At 57.1% G+C, this 20,528-nt stretch overlaps 1 protein-coding gene across 5 annotated transcripts in view; it reads left to right on the top strand.

The window, feature by feature from the left end:
- Positions 1-3,442: 3,442 nt before the first annotated feature.
- The window catches only part of MPPED1 (metallophosphoesterase domain containing 1), a 75,548-nt gene continuing 58,462 nt past the window's right edge, over positions 3,443-20,528 (top strand). Inside the window, exons 1-2 of one of the 5 annotated variants that reach the window (XM_082738847.1) lie at positions 3,443-3,584; positions 17,343-17,635. In XM_082738847.1, the coding sequence (XP_082594973.1) occupies positions 3,558-3,584; positions 17,343-17,635 (320 nt within the window). In that variant the 5' untranslated portion in view covers positions 3,443-3,557. Of the gene's footprint in view, positions 3,585-3,986; positions 4,174-4,531; positions 4,767-17,342; positions 17,636-20,528 lie in introns of those variants that run through there. The other 4 variants (XM_082738849.1, XM_082738848.1, XM_082738853.1 and 1 more) reach the window with 4 other exon arrangements.

Raw genomic sequence — 20,528 nt, 5'->3', positions numbered from 1 at the left:
GGGCATGACACACTTCTGGCACATTGGAGGAGCCCAGGGACTCTGCGGAAAATTCACCATACCCTGCACGCTGGTGGTGCGCCAGACACCATGGAGGACCAAAGAACACGAAAACCTAAGCTCCTTTGTCACTGAGCATGAGGCCCTCCATGGCACAGGCCTCACTGTCCAGCCCATCCCAGCCCCTGCCCGATGCACACCCTCCACTCTGAATGCCTCCCACGCCACTCTCCATTTTTCATGATATTCTGATGATCGTAGAAAGGCTGGAGGCTGGGGAGCCTAGCTGGCTCAGTCATTGGGTGTCTGCCTTCGGCTCAGGTCATGATCCGGGCTTCCGGTTCTGTGGGAGGCCTGCTTCTCCCTCTCCCATTCCCCCTGCTTGTGTTCCCTCTCTTGCCGTCTCTCTCTCTCTCTCTCTGTCAAATAAATAAATAAAATCTTAAAAAAAAAAAAAGGAAATGTTGGAGGCTACAAAGGGTTCCATCAGTAAAGTAAAACAAACAAACAAAAACACCCATCACCTTATGCCCGGGGTTATTTTGCTGGACATACTCCCTACCTTCTCCCCCCACCCCCTTCCTTCTGTTTGGAAGCCCAGAATCCGGAGCATTCTTGTGTCAGCTCCTTCCCTGGCTCGCGGGATGTATGCCGAGCATGGAAGTGATTTTCGTGCGACATCACATTTCAGCAGCATGATTCGGTTGCTTGGGACTCTGTGGGCATACCGGCGTTTTTAAAAACCAATCCCCTCTTGCTGGGCATTTAGCTTGTGTCCGACTTGGGACTATATTTAAACATGGGCCGTTATTACCTCGGGACACCCTCCTAGGAGGTGAATTTCTTGGCCAGTGGATAGCCTACCGTGCTTCCGAGACTCTTGAAACTTTGTACAGACTGGTCCCTCTGCTGGGCTGTCCCTTTCCTATTTATCCTCATCCTGAAATCATATTCCCCTGATGTGCACACATAACCTTCTTCGGAAGTGTCCCTGGGCTGCACCTTCAGTCCTTCTCCCTGTCCTCAGCTGCCTTTTTTTTTCCCCCGGTGTCATAAGCTCCTCCTGTCAACCTCCAGCTTTTCTGAGGGCAGACGGCCTGGCACGGTCTCCTTCTCTCCCCAACACATAGTAGGCTCCTGGGAAATGCTTCCCAGATGAACAAGCCGTCCCCTGGCTGGTTCCGCAGTATGGGATTGTGTGGTGTTTCTACTAGTCTCCATGAACAAGTGCCACTGTGTTATTAAATTTTTCCAAAAGCAGAATGTCTGCTGTGTTTGCCAATTGGTTGCTCTTTTAGGAATGGGTCTACCCTGCCCATCCTGTACTCCTCAATCTGTCTTTTGGAGCCCATCCACTGGACACCTGTGGCACCAGAAGCCCTGTTGAAGCAAGAAGCAACCTAGACCAGGGTAGGTGTGGGTCAAGCTCAGATCTCAGTGCCTGGGCCTGGGTAGGGGGTGGTGGTGTAGGTAATGGCAGCCTCTTTAGGTGGGGGGCTCATGCTTTCCTCCAAAAGAAGTGACACTCAAAAGAGTGTCAGGCATACAGTAAGTGCTCAATAAATGCGTGTCCCAGCAAGGCAAGCGATGGTGTCTGGGAGTTGAAGGAAGGGCTGGTGGGACGAGAAGTGGTGCGGAAGCTGGTTTTAGAGGGTGAGCATCACAGGAATTTCTCTGTTCTCTCCCCAGGGACCAAGAATGACAATTCTCCACCATCCCAGACCGTATGTCCTCCAGGGTCTCCTGAGATCACTACCAGGCTGTGGTTGTGTCTTTGGCAGGCAGCAGGTGGACAGAGTCTGTTGGGCTGTTGAGCCCAAGACCTGTCTCTCGAGCAGGCATGACAGTCTTCCTTGGAGACGATGTGCGAAGAAGCCTGCAGCCTTAGGACGAGAAAGCCACTCCCTGCTAGTCTGGGATGTGGGATGCTGCTTCGTTCATCCTCCAGGGAGTTGGGCGGCCCAGCTGGAGGAGCTGGGAGGCTCCATGTACCAAGAGGAGTTTGAGATCAGAAGGATCTCATCCTTCACTTGCTCAGGAGACACTGGCCTTGCCCTGGGCACTGGTCACAAGACACCATAGGGCATTTCGTTCAAATGAGCCCAGGGACCCTGTGGCCTGCTGAGCATGGCCCTCAAGGCCCTGTGTGGCCTTAGGGACTTCTCCTGTCCTTAGGGTGTCCACACCATCCTGTCCTCCCTGCATATCACCTCCTGGGGATCTGCAGTTCCTACCGTGGGGAATGTCCATCGGACCATCTCCCCTGTCCACCTTCTGTATCTTCTTCCAGGCCCAGCCCCCAGGCCCTCTCCTGGGAAGCCCGGCTCTGTCTCTCGGGCAGCCCTTTCCCAGCCCATGCTCGGTCCAGGCTGGTCTCTGAGCACGTCTCCCCTCTGGCTTTTCACTGGCCATGGCTGGATGGCCAGAGCTGCCTCTGGGTGCCCCCTGCCCCGCATCCCTGGGCACTCAGGGATTCCCAGGATGACACAGGTGTCAAATGGGTGTTGCAACCACCCAAGCAGTGAAGCAACCACGGATTTGGGCCACTGAGCAAACCTTCTCCTTGGCCTGTGTGTCTACCTGGGGCTTCCTTCCCAAGTTCCCACGTGACTGCTCTCACACTCCCCAATTCCTGACTTGGGAAGAGCCTGCCTTGGGGCCCTGACCTTCACGGGGCAGGCACACTTGAGCTGGGCACCTGCAAAGGTCAGCGTGGACCTGAGGGACGGAGCAAGTGATCATGGGGGGGTGGTCTTGTCTGGTGGCACGAGGGCACTGGGGACCCTGGGGGGAGACCATGGGGCAGCTCTCTGCTCCCGAGGGGAAGCATAGGGACGGCTAGCTGGGGGTTTCACTGTCCTGCCCACTTGCCTGGCTGAGATCACACTTATCGTCTGGCCTGTTTACTCTGCCTCAGGATCACCCTGGGCCAGGGTGAGACAATCCAGGTCCACAGACGAGGAAGAGGAGGCAGATGCCCGCCTGTGGCCCCTCAGCCACTCTCTGCCCCCCTTGCTGGCCTCAGGTCCCCCAGCCGGGCCTCCTTCATCTCCTGGAGCAAGCCCTCCTGCTCCTCGGGCAGAGCAAACTCTAACAGATAAATCTGACCAAGGCATGCCCCTGCCCCAAGCCTGCTATGGCTCCCATGGCCCTTGCTAAAGTCCACTCCCTTAGGCAGGCATCCAAGGCTCTTCCTGAGCTGGCTCCTATCCCTCCCCCTCCCCCACCCCATCTTCCCCTCTCCCCCCACTTCCTCTTTCTCTAGCCCCATTGAAGCTGCCATTCCAAACATGCCAAGGCCTTTGCATGCACTGTTCCCTTTGCCTGGAATGCCTTTTCCATACCTTTTCTCCTTGGCACACACTTTTTCAGCTGGGGTGTGTCCAGCTCCAAGAAGCCACCCCAGGTAGCCGGCCTGGCTTCTGCGCCAGCACTTGTGCAGGGAATTCTCCTGTGTCCCTGTCTGCCTCCTTACCAGACTGGGCTGTCCCCAAGGGCAGGCCAGGCCTGAGGCGCCCACGCAGGGTGTCCTCATACTGAGTCTGAAGCAGCGAAGAATGCAGGAGTGGGAGCCACCGTGTGATGTGAGTGTTGGGGGAGGGGACCCAGAAATTTTGTTGAGGAGCCTTAGATGGGCCTCTGAGGGGCCACACCCCCTTCTCACCTCCCTCTCAGTCTGGGAGGCCCAGGCTTGACCTGTGCCCTGGCTGCAAGCCTTGGGTCATGGCCCTCCACTGTGGAGGGGGGCTGGAGGTCATAAGGGGTCCTTCACACTCCCCGGGGTGGGACCACTGCCTCTAGGGGTGCCGCTCTGTCCTCTGCTCAACAAGGCAGGACCTTCTTCAAACTAGGGGCCAGGTTCTCTGTGGCCCTGCCCGGCTTACCTGCCCTGCTCCGGGTCAGGCCTCTGCTGGCCACCCACTGTACCTTGGGATCTGGGACCTGGGACCCCACGGGAGCAAGAGATGGGGGCGCAGGAGGCGGAACCGGGCCTATGCAGCCTCCGGGCTGGGGTCCGCTTCTCCGCGGAAGATGGGGGGTTAGGGTTCCGGGGCAGGGTGCCCTCGCGGTCCCAGGAGGGGGTCCAGGCCGAAGGCGGGGGCCGCGGCGCCCCGGAAGGAGCAGCGCACGCCCCAGCACACCGTGCCCGCCGCGGCGGCCGCGGATCCGGAGGTGAGAGCGCCCCCGCCCCGCTCCCCGCCCACCCCGCGCGCCGCCAGGCCCGGGGCTGGGGGGCGGGCCGGAGAGGGGCGCAGGGCGCGGAGGGGCGGCCGCCGGCTCTTTTCCGCAGCGCGGGCCCGCTGCTGCTCCCCGCGTCCGGCCCGCTCCCTTCCCCGCGGCGGCGGGGTGCGGGCCCCGGGCCCAGGCGGGGGCCGAGGGCCGAGGCCTGGCCGGCGCCGCGGGGGCCCCGGCGGGCGGCCGCGCGGGGCTGGGGACCCGGGGCGCGAGCGCGGCCCTCCCGGCGCCGGGGCGGGGGAGGCGGGCGGGCGGGCGGGAGCGAGCGAGGGAGGAGGGCGGCGGCGGGAGGGGGAGCCGGGGAGGCTCGGAGCCGCGCGGCGGGCGAGGGAGGGGGCGGCGGGGAGCCCCCCGCCCCCCGAAGGAGGAGTCTGGCTCCCACTTGCTGCCTCGGACGCGCGGCGAGGCGGCCGCCGCCGGAGGAGCCCCCGCCCCTGCGCGCCTCCCTCCCGGGAGCCGGGCCCCTGCCTCCCTCCGTGCGCGCTGCTGCTCGCGGCCGCCGCGGCCGCCGAAGAAGAGCCCGGGGCCAGGTAGGGCCGGGGGCGGCCGGGGGCGCGGGCCGGGGCGCCGCGGGGCGCGGGAGCGGGCGCGGCCGGGACCCTCTCCAAGGCGCCGGGTGACGCCCGCGGCGCGGCGCAGGGGCGCCCGCAAAGTTACTTTGGCCGCCTTTGCCGGGTGCCGGCGCCCCGGCCGGGCACCCCCGCCGCCCAGCCGGCCGAGCGGGTGACGCCGGGAGGGGCCTCGGCCCGGGCGCTGGACTCTGACTGGGGCCGAAGGGTCAGCGAAACTTTTCCCCGGCTCGCGGGTCTGTGCCGGCTGCTGGCGGAGTTGCTGGTGGAGGAAGCGGACTGGCGGGGCGCAAGTGACGATGACGGTTCTAACAATAGCAGCCCCTGGTCGCTGAGAGCCTACTGTGCGCAGCGAAGCCCCTGCGGGCATTTGGGGGCAGGGGAGGGGGTTATGAATGCTGGTCTAGTGGCCACTTTCGCTGGGCGCTGCTGGAAACTTCATCCACCCATGCGGCCGTGCCTGCACGCGTCCATCCATCCGCTCACTCATTCCACGCGTATTCGGTACTATCTGCTGTGTGCCCGGCCCAGAGGACTCAGGGGCTAACCAGGCAGCTCCCATCCCTCGCAGGTCCTATTTCCATGCTAAAGAGCGGTCCTGTCTCTTGTATCTTTATTCTGGGACTTGTTATAGGACAGTGAATTCCCTCACAGCATCCCCTGATCCAAGTGGAGACAGAGGAGGGTCCGTCTGAGAGCTAAGGTGGCCAGGAGTGTGTGGCAGACCTTGGCTTGGGGTCCTAGACCCACCATTCTGCGTTCCCGCCCATCCCCTCTCTGCTCAGACGGGAGGGCCAGAGGCCTGGCCCTGGCCATGGTTCCCAAGTGCATCCCGTTGACCTCTCAGAGATGCGCTTCCCCCAGCACTGGGTCAGACCTCTCCCAGGTTCCCTCCAGTAGCTTGGTGGCCTCCCCTTCCCATTTCCAAGGTCCCTATTAAACAGAGCAGAGCAGAGCTGGGTAAGCGGGAAACAATTATGAAATTAAACTGGGGAACAAAAGTGGGTGGGCTGGTGGGTGTTGGAGCCGGCTGGATGGGCCGTGAATGGTGGAGAGAGACTTGTTAGTAGGGACCGGACACGCAGGGAGTCGGGCCAGGCACTCCCATCCTCAAAACCCTGGTTGGTCTTTGCAGGGGGGGAAAAAAATTTACATCAACTTCATGAATAATTAGTCAGGTTGGCTAAAATGCTCGGGGCGGGGAGGGAGGGATGTTGGCGAGGCCACCAGTGGACTGCCACAGCCAGGTTGAAAGCCAGGCCTTGGTCCACGGGAGCCAAGGCTCTGGGAGACCATTTGGGGAGGGGGTGGTGGTTTTGGCTGGGCTGAGGCAGGGTTCCAGTGGTGGAGAGCACACGGGGCTTGAGAGCCAACCGGTGGTGATCGGGAAGCATTCTGGAGCTGGGCACGGTGTACCGGGGACCGTGGTGCGGGAGCCATGCCTGCTAATTCGTGCTTCACGAGGCTCAGCTCCCTGCAAATTGGCTTTCCAAGTGGCAGCCCCACAACACTTGTAAAATCTTTTTTCTCAAGATGGGTTTCTGCGAAATGGTTACATCTGTTTGAGTCCTCACTCGGAGGTATATTAATTGGCTGATGGCGAGTCGAAAGGCGATAATCCTGTCACAGAGGTTTCATCATGCTTTCAGAAGTGGTTCAACGTGGGGCTGCCTTTCTATTTATTTCTCTACCCCAGAATTTTCGCGAGATGTGGGTTGAGGTAAATCCCTTTCATGTTTGATGGGGAGGCTCAGAGTATCACCTGCGTGTGGGGAGCCCTCGTTCTGATGCGACAGCTGTGGGTGCACTTAGGATCACCCACCACCCCCCCAGATGAGGCCCGGTGGACTGATAGACAGAACAGGTCTGAGTTTGGGTAAAAGCCCCGGGCTTCTGGGTCTTTCTACTAGTGTCTACACTGTGTCAGGAATGTATAGGCCAATAGATAGATTAATCTTTCAAGAAAAGCCTGCTTTTAAAAAATTTCCCAGACCACCCTCGAGACTATGAAATCTTCATCCGATGAAAGCAGTTCAAGTTCATTTGTTTTCCTTGAACTTGCTACATTCCCTGGCAGGGACGGCCCCTCGTGTGCTCACCTAACCTGGGACACGTCTTTTTGCCCTGAGGAATTAAGGACAGTAGTAGGATTTCACTCAAGGGCAGCACTCAAGAAGAAAACCCAGCATTCCTGGTTCAGACTAGTGGAAAAAAGAACCCCCCTCCCCCCGCAAAGTGCCCTCATCTTTTTAATCTATCGAAATGATTCTGTTGTTCCAGCTTCAGGCCTGAGAACTGAGCATGAATAGTGGGGCAGGGGAAAACAATCGGCCAGGCAAAGACTTTTAACAAGTAAATATGATGCACAGAAAAAACATGCAATTAGTGGAGGTTAGTTAATGCCTTTCAAGTTGCGGCCGAGCTGCAGTTAAGGATAGAATTTCTGCGTTATCCCTGAATTGTCTGTCAAAATCTTTAATGTGACAATGTGACATGTCTCTCCCAACGCCCCTCCTTCGCTGTGAGCAGAAAAAGGGTCTTTTCAAGCCTCCCCCCTCCGCATTCTTCTTCTCCCTGAAATCTCTCTTTCGGCAATTGGTACCTTTGTCTGCCTGCACCTCTGGAATCAGGGACCTTGGGGGAAAGGGGCTCCCCAGATGCAGGAGTCAGGGAATGGGTCCTCAGGTTCGCCCTGACGGGCTGCTTGTGGGGTCTCCCTTTTGGGATCAGGCATGCCAAATGTTTGGGGGGCAGGGAAGAGTGAGCAAAGGGCATGATTCGCACCAGAAGAGCTGTCTAGACAGTGCCGGGTCACTCTGAGAGCAGATCCCTGTAGCGGGGCGTCCTGGGGGGGCGGCCGTCTCCACGGAAGGAAGCCACCAGCCCTCATCCTCTGAGACTGTTTGCCTCGAATCCGAAGAAGCAAAGAAAACGTTAAAGCAAAAGCAACCCCAAGGGAAAAAAAAAAGAGAGAGAGAGAGATCCCTTTTTTGGGGGTGGTGTTGGAGCGAAGGTATAAATAGTTCCTTGGTGATTTGATTCACTGTGGCTCTCCCCGGTGATCTGGCCACTCTGCTGCCAAAACGAAATGTTTTACTTTATTTTGACTTTATCCGGTCCTAATGAGACGAAATTTAGTTCTATCTTCTTTCCGTTGGAAGGATCTATGGTGCAGGAGGACAGCCCCAACCTCATCAAAAAAATGTCAGCACATTGAGATTATAGGTTTTCGTTTTGAACTCGGATGCAAACTTGAGGTATTCTTTGGTCTTTTCATGGCTTTCCATCAATCGCTGTTTGGGGGTTTTCTTGGACATGAATTGGGTGGCTTGATGTCACAATCTGGTCACACACGATCAATAAAAGCAGCTACAGTGAAAACAAGAAGTCTCCCCTCTGGTTGATGGTGATGTTCAGAGGGAGTAGATTCCTCCCTCTGCCACCCCAACCTGGGCCGGAGAGTTTGCTTCCATCGAATGCCTTCCCATGTCCGTCCCCTCCTTCCAAGAAGGATTTGAGACTCAGCCTTGGTGCACATCGAAAGACTCTTGGCATGGCCCACGCTAATTTCATCACTTTAAGGAGCAAATGATGCCTACTTCCGATTTCTAGCGTATGGGTCACTTCCCCCTCATTTCGTTCCTTTGCATTTTCCGACGGTGCTGCAGCCCACAAGACCGCAAAATATTTTGCTCCGGCTACCTGAGAAGTGTGAGTGCCCGAGCCCTGTCTTTCTCCATTCACAACCAAGTGCTTTTGGCATTGCGGCATTGCAGTGCTGGTGGAAAAGGCAAATGCTCCCTCCCCCAGGGTGTGGGAGGTGGAGAGTTGAGTTTTGCCATTTTTTTTTTTCCTGGTCATTCAGACACATGAGTTAATTGACCATATTTCAGAGGTTTCATCCGTAGTTGCAGATTCCCCACGACCACCAAAAACGCACTTGCGCTGATCATAAAAATGGCAAAACCTCGATCTCAGACTTAAGGATTAGAATTTACCATAGTGCCGATTTGATTACGCTTCAGTGACATCTGTTTCATAGATTTCCGTGAGAACTGTAAATCCACGTTCACTTTCTTTGCAAATTTTATTTGAATGCTGAACAGCCCAGACCCTCTTCCTTGACCCCCCTCTTCCCCAACCATGTGGGTTCCAAACCCCATGACCGTGGAGTGTGACTTGACATGAATGTGGGAAGGAGATTCAAGATGCTGATTTTTTTGTTTTGTTTTTTTACACACATTTACCTCTTGTCTCCTTTTGCGTGTGAGCGTGTCTGTGTGCGTGTTTGAGACGGATCTGGGCAGCTTCCTATTTCAACTCCGCGGCTCCGTGAATCTCCAAATGCTTTATTTTGAAAACTAGGACATAGCACTTTGCAGAAGAAAAATCATTCCACTCGTTATTATTTATGTGATTGCGGATGTACTAGATGGATAGAGAAAGCACCAAGAATTATACTAATTTATGGAGCTGAGCGCTGGTTTACAAACATATTTCCCAGCCTGAGCTTTGTGGGTTTCTCCGCGTCTTGGGCCTCGTTGGGTGCTGTGGGATTGGAGAATATTCGGAATTTGAAGACCAGCCGGGTGAACTGACTGCATCCGTGTCTAAAATTAAAGGAATAAGTGAGCAGCTATTTGTGGCAGAGAGGACATGATCCACTAAGCAGCGCTCTCCATCATTCTGAAATAAAAGTACATAATTGGAAAATGAAGCGGCAGCCAGTGCTTGGGGGGTGGGCGGCGAGGAATTAGAAAGTGTAATTTAAAATCATGTAGTCATAATTCAAAATGGGCCCAGCTAAAAGGTTTTTAAGTGGTAAATGCTTTAAAGTCACTCGTGGTTGATCCTTTTTCAAGGAAGATGTCTAATTTTCACGATATGTGTGCCTTCGTCAGCTTGGCCCATCACTCATCCGGCGAGGCTGCCGACCCCAGCTGCAGGGGGTCATGCTCCGTCCTGGGGACCCGAGTCTGAGAGCGGGCCCGGCATACCAGAGGGCTGGCCTCTGGCCTCTTCGGGATGCTGTGGATTGGGCTTGATTCCCCCCACCCCTGTTGTGGGCTATTTGTTTATTTGTTTGTTTTTCCTTTCCTTTGAGTTTCTCTCTCTCTCTTTTTTAACACCTTGATGACTTTTTTTTTCTTTTTTAAGATTTTATTTATTTATTTGACAGACAGAGATCACAAGTAGGCAGAGAGGCAGGCAGAGAGAGAAGGGGAAGCAGGCTCCCTGCTGAGCAGAGAACCCGATGTGGGGCTCGATCCCAGGACCCTGGGATCATGACCTGAGCAGAAGGCACAGGCTTAACCCTCTGAGCCACCCAGGCACCCCCCCCACCAATGACATTTTTAACTACTGACTGATCAATTGCAGATTTTCAGGCACGAGCAAAGCAAGGAAAGACAAAACCATTTCAAAGTGATTTTTGAACTTGAGTGGAAGCGTGGCTTAAAGAATTAGTCTCCCCTCGTCCCATCTTGGTGTTTTTCTGTGAAATATTACTTCTCCTGCCTTTGGCTTCGGGAGGACTTCTTAGGTGTTCGCGTGGCTTCTCTGTGACCCTTCGCCACGTGGCAGTAAATATTGGACAAATGCCCCAGGGAGCAGTGACTTGCGCTGAGCTGGCTTTCTCTCCTCGAGTCACTCTGGGTGATCGGTGGGGACAGTCGCCCGCAGGCTGGGCTGACTTGGAGAGCTGCCCCCACTCGCCATTAGAGAAGATGAGGAGAGGGATAGAGAAGCCCTTAGGTTCCCGGAGAAAGCTGTCCAGGCATCGGTCTTTGTCACCACCCGGCCTTGGGGAGACTGTTGGGGTGTGTGTTTCTCTGGGGCTTCTTCTCTGTGGTGGACAATCCTGTGTGGTCATTGCCCTCTGAGTTCCCGACCCAGCACAGCGCAGTGTTGTCCTAGCCTCACTGTCCTGGGTGCAAAGATGCCAAGAAGAGAAACATGAGTGCTTTTTGAGGGGTGGTTGCCTTGATGGCCTTGGGTTGGCTTTATTGATGGAAACCTTTGCCCTTTATGACATTTCCAACTGTCTTTGAGATGGGGACGCTTTGGAAAGCCAGAGAAGATGCCGGCAAGAATGACCGGCAGGGGACTATGAGCCAGGACCGTCCTGGGCCCGCCCTGGCTTTGAGGAGCCCGTGTCAGGTGGAAGAGGATGCCTCAAGCCTTATGGCAAAGGAAATTTATCTTTGATGTTCATATCAGCAACCCCTGGTGGCGCACGTGCTCGCGGCTTTCCCTCCCGAATCTGCTGGGCGTATTTGAGCTGCCGGCATGACCCAAGTGTCTCCTTTGCAAAGATGCTCCGTGCAAGCCCAGGCCTCTTACAGTCTCTCCTTTCTGGGCCTTTGGCCGATGCTGGCTGGTCTCACAGCTGGGTGGGGGCCTTCCGGGACCCAGAGACCCCATTCCCTCCCCCTCATCCTAATGGGGTCTGAGCTGCACTTTCGATCTGCCTGGCTGCTCCCCAAGCCCTTTGCGGGTCAGTTACACATCTGAGTCATGTGGGTTGCAGAACAGACCCCCGGAGTGGGGACCTTGGGTGTTTGGGGCTGACCTGCAGTGTGTTGGGTGAGGTAGGCGGTGAGGAACTTGCCTCGGAAAGGTAGTCAAGGGTCCAGGGCAGGCTGTTCTGTCTGTGTCCGATGACAGTGCCCCGGGAAGTGTGAATTAACGGGGTGGGGGTGGTCGCCCAGTAACGGGGTGGGTGGGAAGAGGCCGCGAGTCCGGCTTCCAGGTGAGGGAGGAGGGTTCCTTGATTATCTGAAAATCTCTGCTCGATTCTCACAAGCTCCCTGCAGAGCTTCCGGGTTTCACCGGAACTTTCTAACCACAGTGGAAGAGACCTTTAGTGAGCACCTACTGTGTGCTGGGTCCTCAGCCAGGGGCTTTCAGAGGTCCCACGTCCTGGTGTCTGCCCAGGGGTTCTGGGAAGGAGGTCTGCGCGTCCCCAGCCTTACAGGGCGGACACCTGAGTTTCGGGAGGTGAAAGCTGCTTTTGAATCCAGGCTGTGAGCTGTGAGCGCCTGAGCGTTTCCTCTCGTCCATTCCTTCGTTCTCCTGCGGTTTTATTCTTGGCCTCCCATTCAGCTCGGACACAGGGACGTGGTGAGAGAAGCCCTTGGGGGTTTGTGGCTGGAGCCTGCCTGCCTGCTGCAGCCTGGGAAGGTCAGGGAGATGCCCAGGAACCGGGTGTGTGCGCCCGTTCATGCGGGGTGCGCAGAGCCTTTCAGCGGAGGGAACAGCATGTGTGAAGGCTCAGAGGCAGGGTTGCCGGTGTGCTGCGGGGAAACCAGGGAGTGGGGAGTGTCACCTGAGCGTGAGAGGGAGCCTGGGCATCCAGTGTGGCCTCCTGAGCTGATTGAAGGATCTGGGGCTTCAGCCCAGAGCAGCAGGATGGCCTTGGGGACATTTGGTGAGCAGGAGGGAGTGACTTTAGTCAAATGTGCATTTTAGGATCTTCGTTCAGGAGGCTGGCTTGGGCTGGCCTTGGCGATGCTGGCCTTGGAGGAGGCCGGACGAGGCTGTGGGGACAGTCAGAGAGCACAGGGCCTGGAGCTGGCTTCTTCCCAACTTATGACCTTTCCATACAGCTGGTGCCTAATTGCTCCTTACCGCTTGGTGCTTTGGCTGGTGTCCAGGTTCCTCGTGGCATCCGAGGACCACCAACGAAATGTCTTTGGGGGGAACCAGAAAGATAAATCACCTTGTGAGAGAATCTGACTTGAAAAGCGGGCCCTACACATTAGAGGCAATATTTCTTTTTTTTTTTTTTTTAAAGATTTATTTATTTATTTATTTGACAGAGAGAAATCACAAGTAGGCAGAGAGGCAGGCAGAGAGAGAGAGAGGAGGAAGCAGGCTCCCTGCTGAGCAGAGAGCCCGATGCGGGACTCGATCCCAGGACCCTGAGATCATGACCTGAGCCGAAGGCAGCGGCTTAACCACTGAGCCACCCAGGCGCCCTAGAGGCAATATTTCTTTTTTTTTTTAAAGATTTTATTTATTTATTTGACAGAGAGAGATCACAAGTAGGCAGAGAGGCAGGCAGAGTGAGAGGGGGAAGCAGGCTCCCTGCTGAGCAGAGAGCCCGATGCGGGACTCGATCCCAGGACCCTGAGATCATGACCTGAGCCGAAGGCAGCGGCTTAACCCACTGAGCCACCCAGGCGCCCAAGAGGCAATATTTCAACAAGAAGTTTTCAACCCAGAAATTTCAAGAATTTTCGGCCCATCCAAGCAGGCCGATTGGGCTTCTCTGGAGAGGTAGGCACAAGGCTTACTTCATCTCCTCTGTTACCCCGAGAGGGGCCTAATGAGGCAGCGGAAGCAGTGCAGAGAAGTTAAGTGACTTGCTCAGGTCCCACAGCTGAGTAGTGCTGGAGGCGGAGTTCGCACCCACTGCCTAGGACTTCGAAGTTCAGCTGTTCTCCATGGTGGTAGCACACCAGGGGTCAAGAACAAAAACAATAAGAGGGACACCATTTGGTTTTTATTTTATTTGTTTGAAGATTATTTATTTATTTGACAGAGAGAGAGAGATAGCAGTGGAGACAGCAGAAGCACGGGGGACAGCAGGCAGAGGCAGAGAGAGAAGCGTCTCCCCGTGGAGCAGGAGCAGGAGGAAAGACACAGGGCTCATGCTTTACTGACTGAGCCACACAGGTGCCCTGAGAGAGACCATTTATTGGTGCCTCTCCTACCTCAGGGCCTTTGCACTTCCTTCTGTCTTGGTTCTCTTTCCCCAGGTCTGGGTCTGGCTGGCTCCCTCTCAGCACTCACCTTTGAGGGGACACCCCTTCTTCAGACAGGCCTTTCTCAATCCCCCAATTTCAAGGAACAACTCCCCTTCCCCGACTACTCATTCCTACTCTGCTCTTTCTCCAGGCACATATCATCATCTGAAAGTATCTTTTCTATTTACTTTGTTGCCTCCTCCATCCCTTCCCTTGTGGGCAGTGACCCGTGTGCTTTCTCGCTGCTCTTTCTGGCTCTCGGAACAGTGCCGGTGTGTAGGGCTTGTGGTTACATGTTGGGTTGCATAAATAAATGCATTAATTAATTCGTTCCACCCTCCTCCTCCTGGTTTCATTGTCTTCCCACCCGCTGGCCCAGAGGAAGCACCTGCTGCCTGGCCGTGATGCGTGCCTTGCTCAAGGTCACTCTGCCGGCCCTGGGACCGGAGCCCAGGCGGTCTCTGCACACGCCGGGGGCCCAGCGGGTCCCAGTGGCCCTGTTGCACAGCCAGCTCGCTGCTGCTTGTTCTGTGGACCAGGTGGAAACGCTTCCCAGCTAGAAGCCGTTTGTTTGGGCGACGCTGCTCCCCCTCCGCGGATGGGCTGCGTTCTCCACACGGCGGCTGACGCGCTGCTGCGGCTCCATAAATATTAAATGGGTATTAAAAGAAGGCTCTGCGTTCCCGGTTTCCCTGATTTCTTCAAGCAGGGCCCATTGCAAACCCCCTTTATGTGAAATGCAGCATTTCACTGCAGAGTGCCTCCCGGGACGCCTCGCTGCCTGCCTTTCCTGGCTGCGTCCCCGGTGCAGAGCCGTCCCCCTGCCCCGGCTGCAGGCCGAAGACTGGGCGTGTGGGCTCGTGCCCCTTGGGGCAGGGACAGGTGGAAGCCCCTGAGATCTCCCCTTTCAGAGGGCTGTGCTCGGCCCAGCCAGCCTCCCTGCAGGGGTGTGTGGTGGGAAAGCAGGGGAGGGGCCAGGAGTCTTCAACCTTCAGCTGAGGCCTCTTGGCACCCACCCTCTGGCAGGCCGGTGCTGGGCACGAGGGAAAGAGACTGGCGAGAGATGAACTCGCTTCCTCCCCCAGCCCTGCCTCCTTTCGTCCCCGGGCCTCTGCCTGTCCGTCCCTCCCCTCATCTATTCATCCGTCCTTCATCTGTCCATCCGTCTGTCTGTCCGTCCATCCACTCATGGATCCCTCCCTCGAGCCACTCACTCACTAATGTGACGTGTATGCAAGTGTCTGCAGTGGCCCTGGGGATGACAGTGATAATGTCGGGATAATCGCTAACATTTATTGGGCACTTACTACGTGCCGGGCCCGTTGACAAGCGGTTTCCACGCGTCCCCTCCTTTCATCTCCACGACCGAATGAGGACGCCCGTATCTCCCCTGCATCCCGTGGATGAGGAGACCGAGCCGCCTGGAGAAGCCACTTGTTCAGGATTGCAGAGCTGGGGGCGGGGGGGGAGAGTGGCCGGCACCGCCTGGGGGGAGGGGAGTGAGCGAGACCCAGGCCCTGCCTCCAGGAGACATCTCGCTCCTCGTGCCACCCTGGGATGGGGACCCCGATCCCCGACTCCAAGGAAATGCTGGCCCTGTCCAGGGGTAAAGGGCGAGTCAGCTTTTGCCCCCTGGAGAGGAAGGCAAAGGGGTCCGGGAGCCCTGGTGTCGGGCCACCTGCCACGCGAGCTCGGTGGCACTCGCCGTCTGTGCTGGCCCACAGGAGTCTTCCCCGCTCCGAGGGGCGCCTCTCCCCTCTGTAGGATGGGCGGGTAGGGGTGTCCATCGGAGGATTTCCAGCAGGGCTGCGTTCCGGTCTGTTGGCATTTGAGAACATTTGGGTTCTCCAGGTCCTTCTGCTCACCGTCGACACCCCGTTCCGCAGATACCCCCGTACCTGGGCAGCAGCTGCTCCAACAGCCCCTCGATTCGCAGGTGTTACATTGAACGGAAGAACGATCATAATAGGAACAGGGAGTCTTAGCTGGGTACTTGGTACCTGCCAGGCGCGGTGCCCAGAATCCCCATTCATTTAACCTGCACAGCTGCCCTGGGAGGGAGTGTTACTGTTATCGAACCCATCTCCAGAAGAGGAAGCTGAGACTCAGAGAGGTTAGGACATTGGCCTTAGGTCACACAGTGAGTCAGTGCAATGCTGGGGCTCAGATCCCCACCCAGATCTGGACCCTTTGGCAGTGTGGGCCTCAGCGTCCGTGGCCCCCAGGCCTCTGCCAGGGTTACAGAGGGGCACGGGCCAGCTCCCACGGAGATTTTGTGAGTCCTGAGGCCAGGACACCCTGATTTGGGCACCTCAGACCTGCCAGGTCATCTCTGCCAGGAGAAGGGAATCACAGTGAAACAATTAGCAGGACAAAGAACAGAAGCAAGTGTATCCTGGGGGAAAGCAGATTTTTTTGTTGTTTTCTTTTTTTTTTTTGTCTTTTTTTGGGGGGGGTGGGGGTGGGGGAGGAAGAAGACGCTGCCATTTATTGCACCTTGTATGAGCCCGGTTGTTGAGATTTTTTTAAAAAAATTAATAATCCACTTCTCCTTCACACGTAATTAAAATGTTCACCAGTCTCTAATTTTTGTCATTTTCCTAATCTAATTTGTTTTCTGATGGTGTCGATTCTTCTTCCATGCGCGAAGCAAAGGGAATTTTTCTTCGTTTAACACGACTGGGTTATGACTGACCAGAAGGAGTTTAAATCATGTTATTTTCTCCTTGGGTAAATGCAGTGCACATGGAATCGGAGGGTCTGAATGACCCCAGATTGAAACAAAACACAACAAAACATCTTTCAGGCCTTATGTATTTACACAGTTAAAAAAAATAATTATGGGAACGCAGGAGAAAGCTAGCCGGTCTTAGAAAGGAGGCATTGGCGGCGGAGGGAAGCGGGTGAGCCTGTTGGGATGAGATGGAGACGGAGCTTGGGGCCCTGTCCGGGGCAGTCAGAAGGACCGAAGGGCCAGTCAGAAGGATGTTAAAATCCGGTCGCCACAAATGCAGACGGCGCTTCCCGAGGGAAGACAGGGTAGAGGGAAGGATGGCATTTATAGGCTGTGGTTCTGTGTGGACTGGATTTGGGAAGGTTGTTTTTTTTTAAAAGTAGATCCTCCTCCGCCCCCCCCACCCCTCCCCAGGGCCACCCCCTGAGCGGAGTTGGTGGATGGCAATCTGTCTGGGAAAATCCCTTCTCCAGGCACTGCTCGAAGATATCTTTAGGCGACACTGATGTTGAGGAAGGAATCTGCGCCCGGGCTCTCCACCTGCTCGGGCTTGCAGGGCTGTGGGTGTGGCGTGTTTGGGGGTCGGCGGGGGCGGGGGCGGGGAGGCGGGGGAATCCTCCCTAGTGCCCCATTCGGATAAGTGAAACTTCCTTACCTGTTTCCAGAATACCAGCCATTGTCCTGCCCCCTGTGCCCGTCACCCTGTGGGCTCCGGAGGATTTTGTGGAAGAACAACCACCACAAAAAAATGTCTTAAGTATCTAAACATGTCGGACCACGCAGGCATCCGTCCCCGGCGTTGTGGGTTTCTTTTCTTTTCTTTTCTCTCTCTCTCTCTCTTTTTTTTTTTGGCCCCCTCCCTTCCTCTCCTTTTCTTTTTACCAAAGTATATTCATCAAACTGCTGAGTTGGAAAGATCTGTAATGAGTTTCTGAGCTGTACGACTGTGTTTTTTTCCTCCCCCCCCTTCGTCTTTCTAAATCTTCATCTGACATTAAATAAAGCAAATCCCAAACAGATTAACTGTCGTACGGTTCTGCTCCGTCTCCCCAGTCTGTTCCCAGGTCTGGCTCGGGGCCGGGCGGCGGCGGCGGGCGATGCCCGGGCGGCCCGCAGAGGTCCATGTGGCGCGCTAGGTGGGACCCCGGCGTCCTGAAGGCCGAGGCCCTGGCCCTCCTGCCCTGCGGCCTGGGCATGGCGTTCTCCCAGTCCCACGTGATGGCCGCCCGGAGGCACCAGCACAGCCGGCTCATCATCGAGGTGGACGAGTACAGCTCCAACCCCACCCAGGCCTTCACCTTCTACAACATCAACCAGGGACGCTTCCAGCCGCCGCACGTGCAGATGTAAGTGGGCAGCTCTGGGCAGGACCGGCTGCTGGGGCAGGCTCGTGGGTGCGGGGGGGGGGGGGCCTCCCGGCCTCTGGGGCGCAGGGGCTTCCTGCTCGTTGGCCTGCACAATTCTGGAGGCTCCGAGCTGAGAGGGATGTGTGAGACGGGGTTGGGACGGCCTGGGGGCTGGTTCTGGCTCCCGGCCCTGCTTCCTCCGGCCAGGAGATGTTTCATGGATGTTTAACAGCGAGGTGACTGCACGTCAAAATCCAGACTTCTGGCTTTGCTTTACGAAACCACAAGGCCTGGCGACTGGGGGTCCACAGCGCTTCATGGGCGGTGTCTGGGGGGCTGAGCGCCAGCTGCCCCCACTTGGTATTCGCGTTGCTGACTCCTGGTCTGATTCATGTTCCTCGTTGTACAGCTGGGGAGACTGAGGCCCCAAGAGGGCAGGGCCTTGCTCCAGGTTCCAGGCACGTTGGGAACCTAGTTTTGGACTGGGGGTTCCTCCCTGAGCTCTTTTGTCTGAAGCTCTTTTGCCTCTACAGAGAAAGCAAAAATGCTTTCCTAAAGGACTGGGGAGTCCTGCCGCCTGCCCCTTGGGGCCGATGGAACATTCCAGGGATGTCCTAGCAGAATGCCAAGGCCAAGGCACAGCCTCGGGATCCCCTGGGACTGAGGGGCAACTCTCTCCCGCCTGGGTGGGTTTCTGAGGTCTGGGGAGGCAGGGGAGGCCCAGCGAGGAAATGGCTAAACTCCCAGCTCGGGCCCAGGTGGCTCCTCTGGTTCCTCGAAGACACTCTCCCTCCTTTATCCTTGACTTCTTCCGGGGCCGTGAGCACCAACTCTGGGGAGCCGTAATGTGGGGGCCTAGTGGCTGTTCCTTTGGGGAGACTGGTGCATCCAGCCCGTGGACCCCTTTGGAGAAGGAGGCCAGGGGTGTCTAATCCCAGGGCAGGAGCTTGGGTGCGGGCAGGTCGCTGCCTCAGGTTCCCGTGTGGCTCCCTCTGGAGCCGTCCTCTGTCGTCAAGCGTGGGTGCGGAGAGATTCCTCATGGGAGGAAGGCCCTGGAAAGGCCGGCGCCAGGCCTGGGGTGCGCTTCCGCGCTGGGAACACGCCCCTCCCTCGGTGTTCACTTGGGAGATGCTCATTTCGGTGGGGGCTGAGGCCTGGTGGTGTCCCTAGCTGCCTACTTTATTTTTTGGTACATTTCTACTTGAGGAACTAACTGCCTCCTATTTCTATCCTGGGGCCAGATTGGCAGATTGGGTCGGGATGGAAGACCCAGGCTCTCAGCATTCGATTTCTTAGGGGGGGGGGCGTTGAGGCCTGGCAGGGCCGCCTTCCCCAGGCTGGATTTTCTCTTTTGCCCATTGGGTTTGTCCTCCGGGGCTGGAAGTGACCATGCCTGGGGTCCCTGGATGCTGGGCTGGACTCTTGCCCCAGCGGGAACAGGCAGGAGCAGCTGGGTGGCCGGCAGAGCAGGGGGGGGGCCTGGGCCTGGACCCTTGTGCACCCCCACTTCAAAGGGTCCCCAGACACCGGAGATAATGTCTTGTACGCCGTGCGGAACTGTGGCTTACGGGGCCCGACAGACACTCAGGCCGGCCCCAGTTCCAGAACAGAGCCAGGGGAACAGGAGGTCAGAGGGGAGGAGGGCCAGGGGCAGAGGAAGGACTCTGTGGAGAAGATGACTTCTAGGCTGAGACCCAGAGGAGGATGGGTTGGGGGAGCAGGCTGGGAGGGCCAGGGCGCTGGGGGATGGCTCAGCTGGAGGGGAGCTTCCTGGGCAGGCCCCTGCGGGCCCAGCTAGGTCCTGACGAAACAGAGTGAGTGACCACAGGAGACAGAGGTGGCCGCTCCCATCTAACCCATGAGCCGCTATGGGTTCGGGATGTTTGTGAGCAGGAAATCCACACCCGGGGTGGGGCTAGTCGTGAATGTTCTGTCTTGTTAGTGCACCCTGGGCTGGGCTAGGTGCTTGGACTATGGCAGTGGTCGGAGATGGAGCCCTGCCCCGTGCTGAGCTGACCTTCCCATGAGGGGCAGACAGGCGACACACGTGTCATCCAGGTGGGTAACAGTGTATGATACAGGTGTTGTGGCGAGCGTGCTTCCTGGCTTTCCCGTGGCCCCTCAGCTAGAGCGGGCACAGCAGAACCCCCATGGCCTGCCCCGTGGCTGATGACCATCTCTCCTGGCCTGCTCTGCGCGGCCCGCTCCTGGGGCAGGAGTTCCAGGCTGCCATCGGCAGTGGGGCTTGGGCTGGGGCAGTGAGTGGCCCGGGAAGAGCACGCACTGAGCCCCGGGTCTGGGCTCCTTCTCCAGGGCTCCCTCATTGGCTGGTCCGGCCAGCCCAGCTCTGAAATGCAACTTGGCCTACAGCCGGGCAGGGACTTGGGAGGGCTGCCGCCTCCCGCCCCCCCTTCTTTGAGACCGCAGGCCCCCAGCGCGAGGGAAGCGTGCGGCTGCTGGCGGTGTCTGTGCAGGTTTCCATGGCGAGTCTCCATTGAGGGAGAGGCAGGGAGGATGGATGCCGCTTCCCGTCCCGTGATTTATCACTGCCCTGGGCTTTGTCTCTGGGGGGAGGGAGCGAGGGGCCATATTTAATAAATCCACAATTTATATTTAATAACAGCAGCGACAACCCAAACATGGCCCGCGATTGAGCCGTTTGATTTATGCGGTTGCCCCCAGGGACCCCGGCAGTGAGGAGGCCGCCTTTGCCTGGCTTCAGGGCCCCGAGACCAATGATCCCTCACCCTGAGGGCCCAGAAACCCTGTGCCTGGCCTCCTGCCCTGGGGGGCTGGGTGGATGTGTGATGGGGTGGCCGGCGTGGACCAGGTTATCCTGATCGTCTGCCGGGGAGGTGCCTTGGGGGCTGGTGTCAGGCAGTGACTCTTCTCA

Source organism: Mustela nivalis (assembly GCF_964662115.1).
Source record: "Mustela nivalis genome assembly, chromosome: 7".
NCBI classification, from domain to species: domain Eukaryota; kingdom Metazoa; phylum Chordata; class Mammalia; order Carnivora; family Mustelidae; genus Mustela; species Mustela nivalis.
Note: the sequence above shows the minus strand (reverse complement) of the source record. Positions and strands in the feature narration are given on the sequence as shown.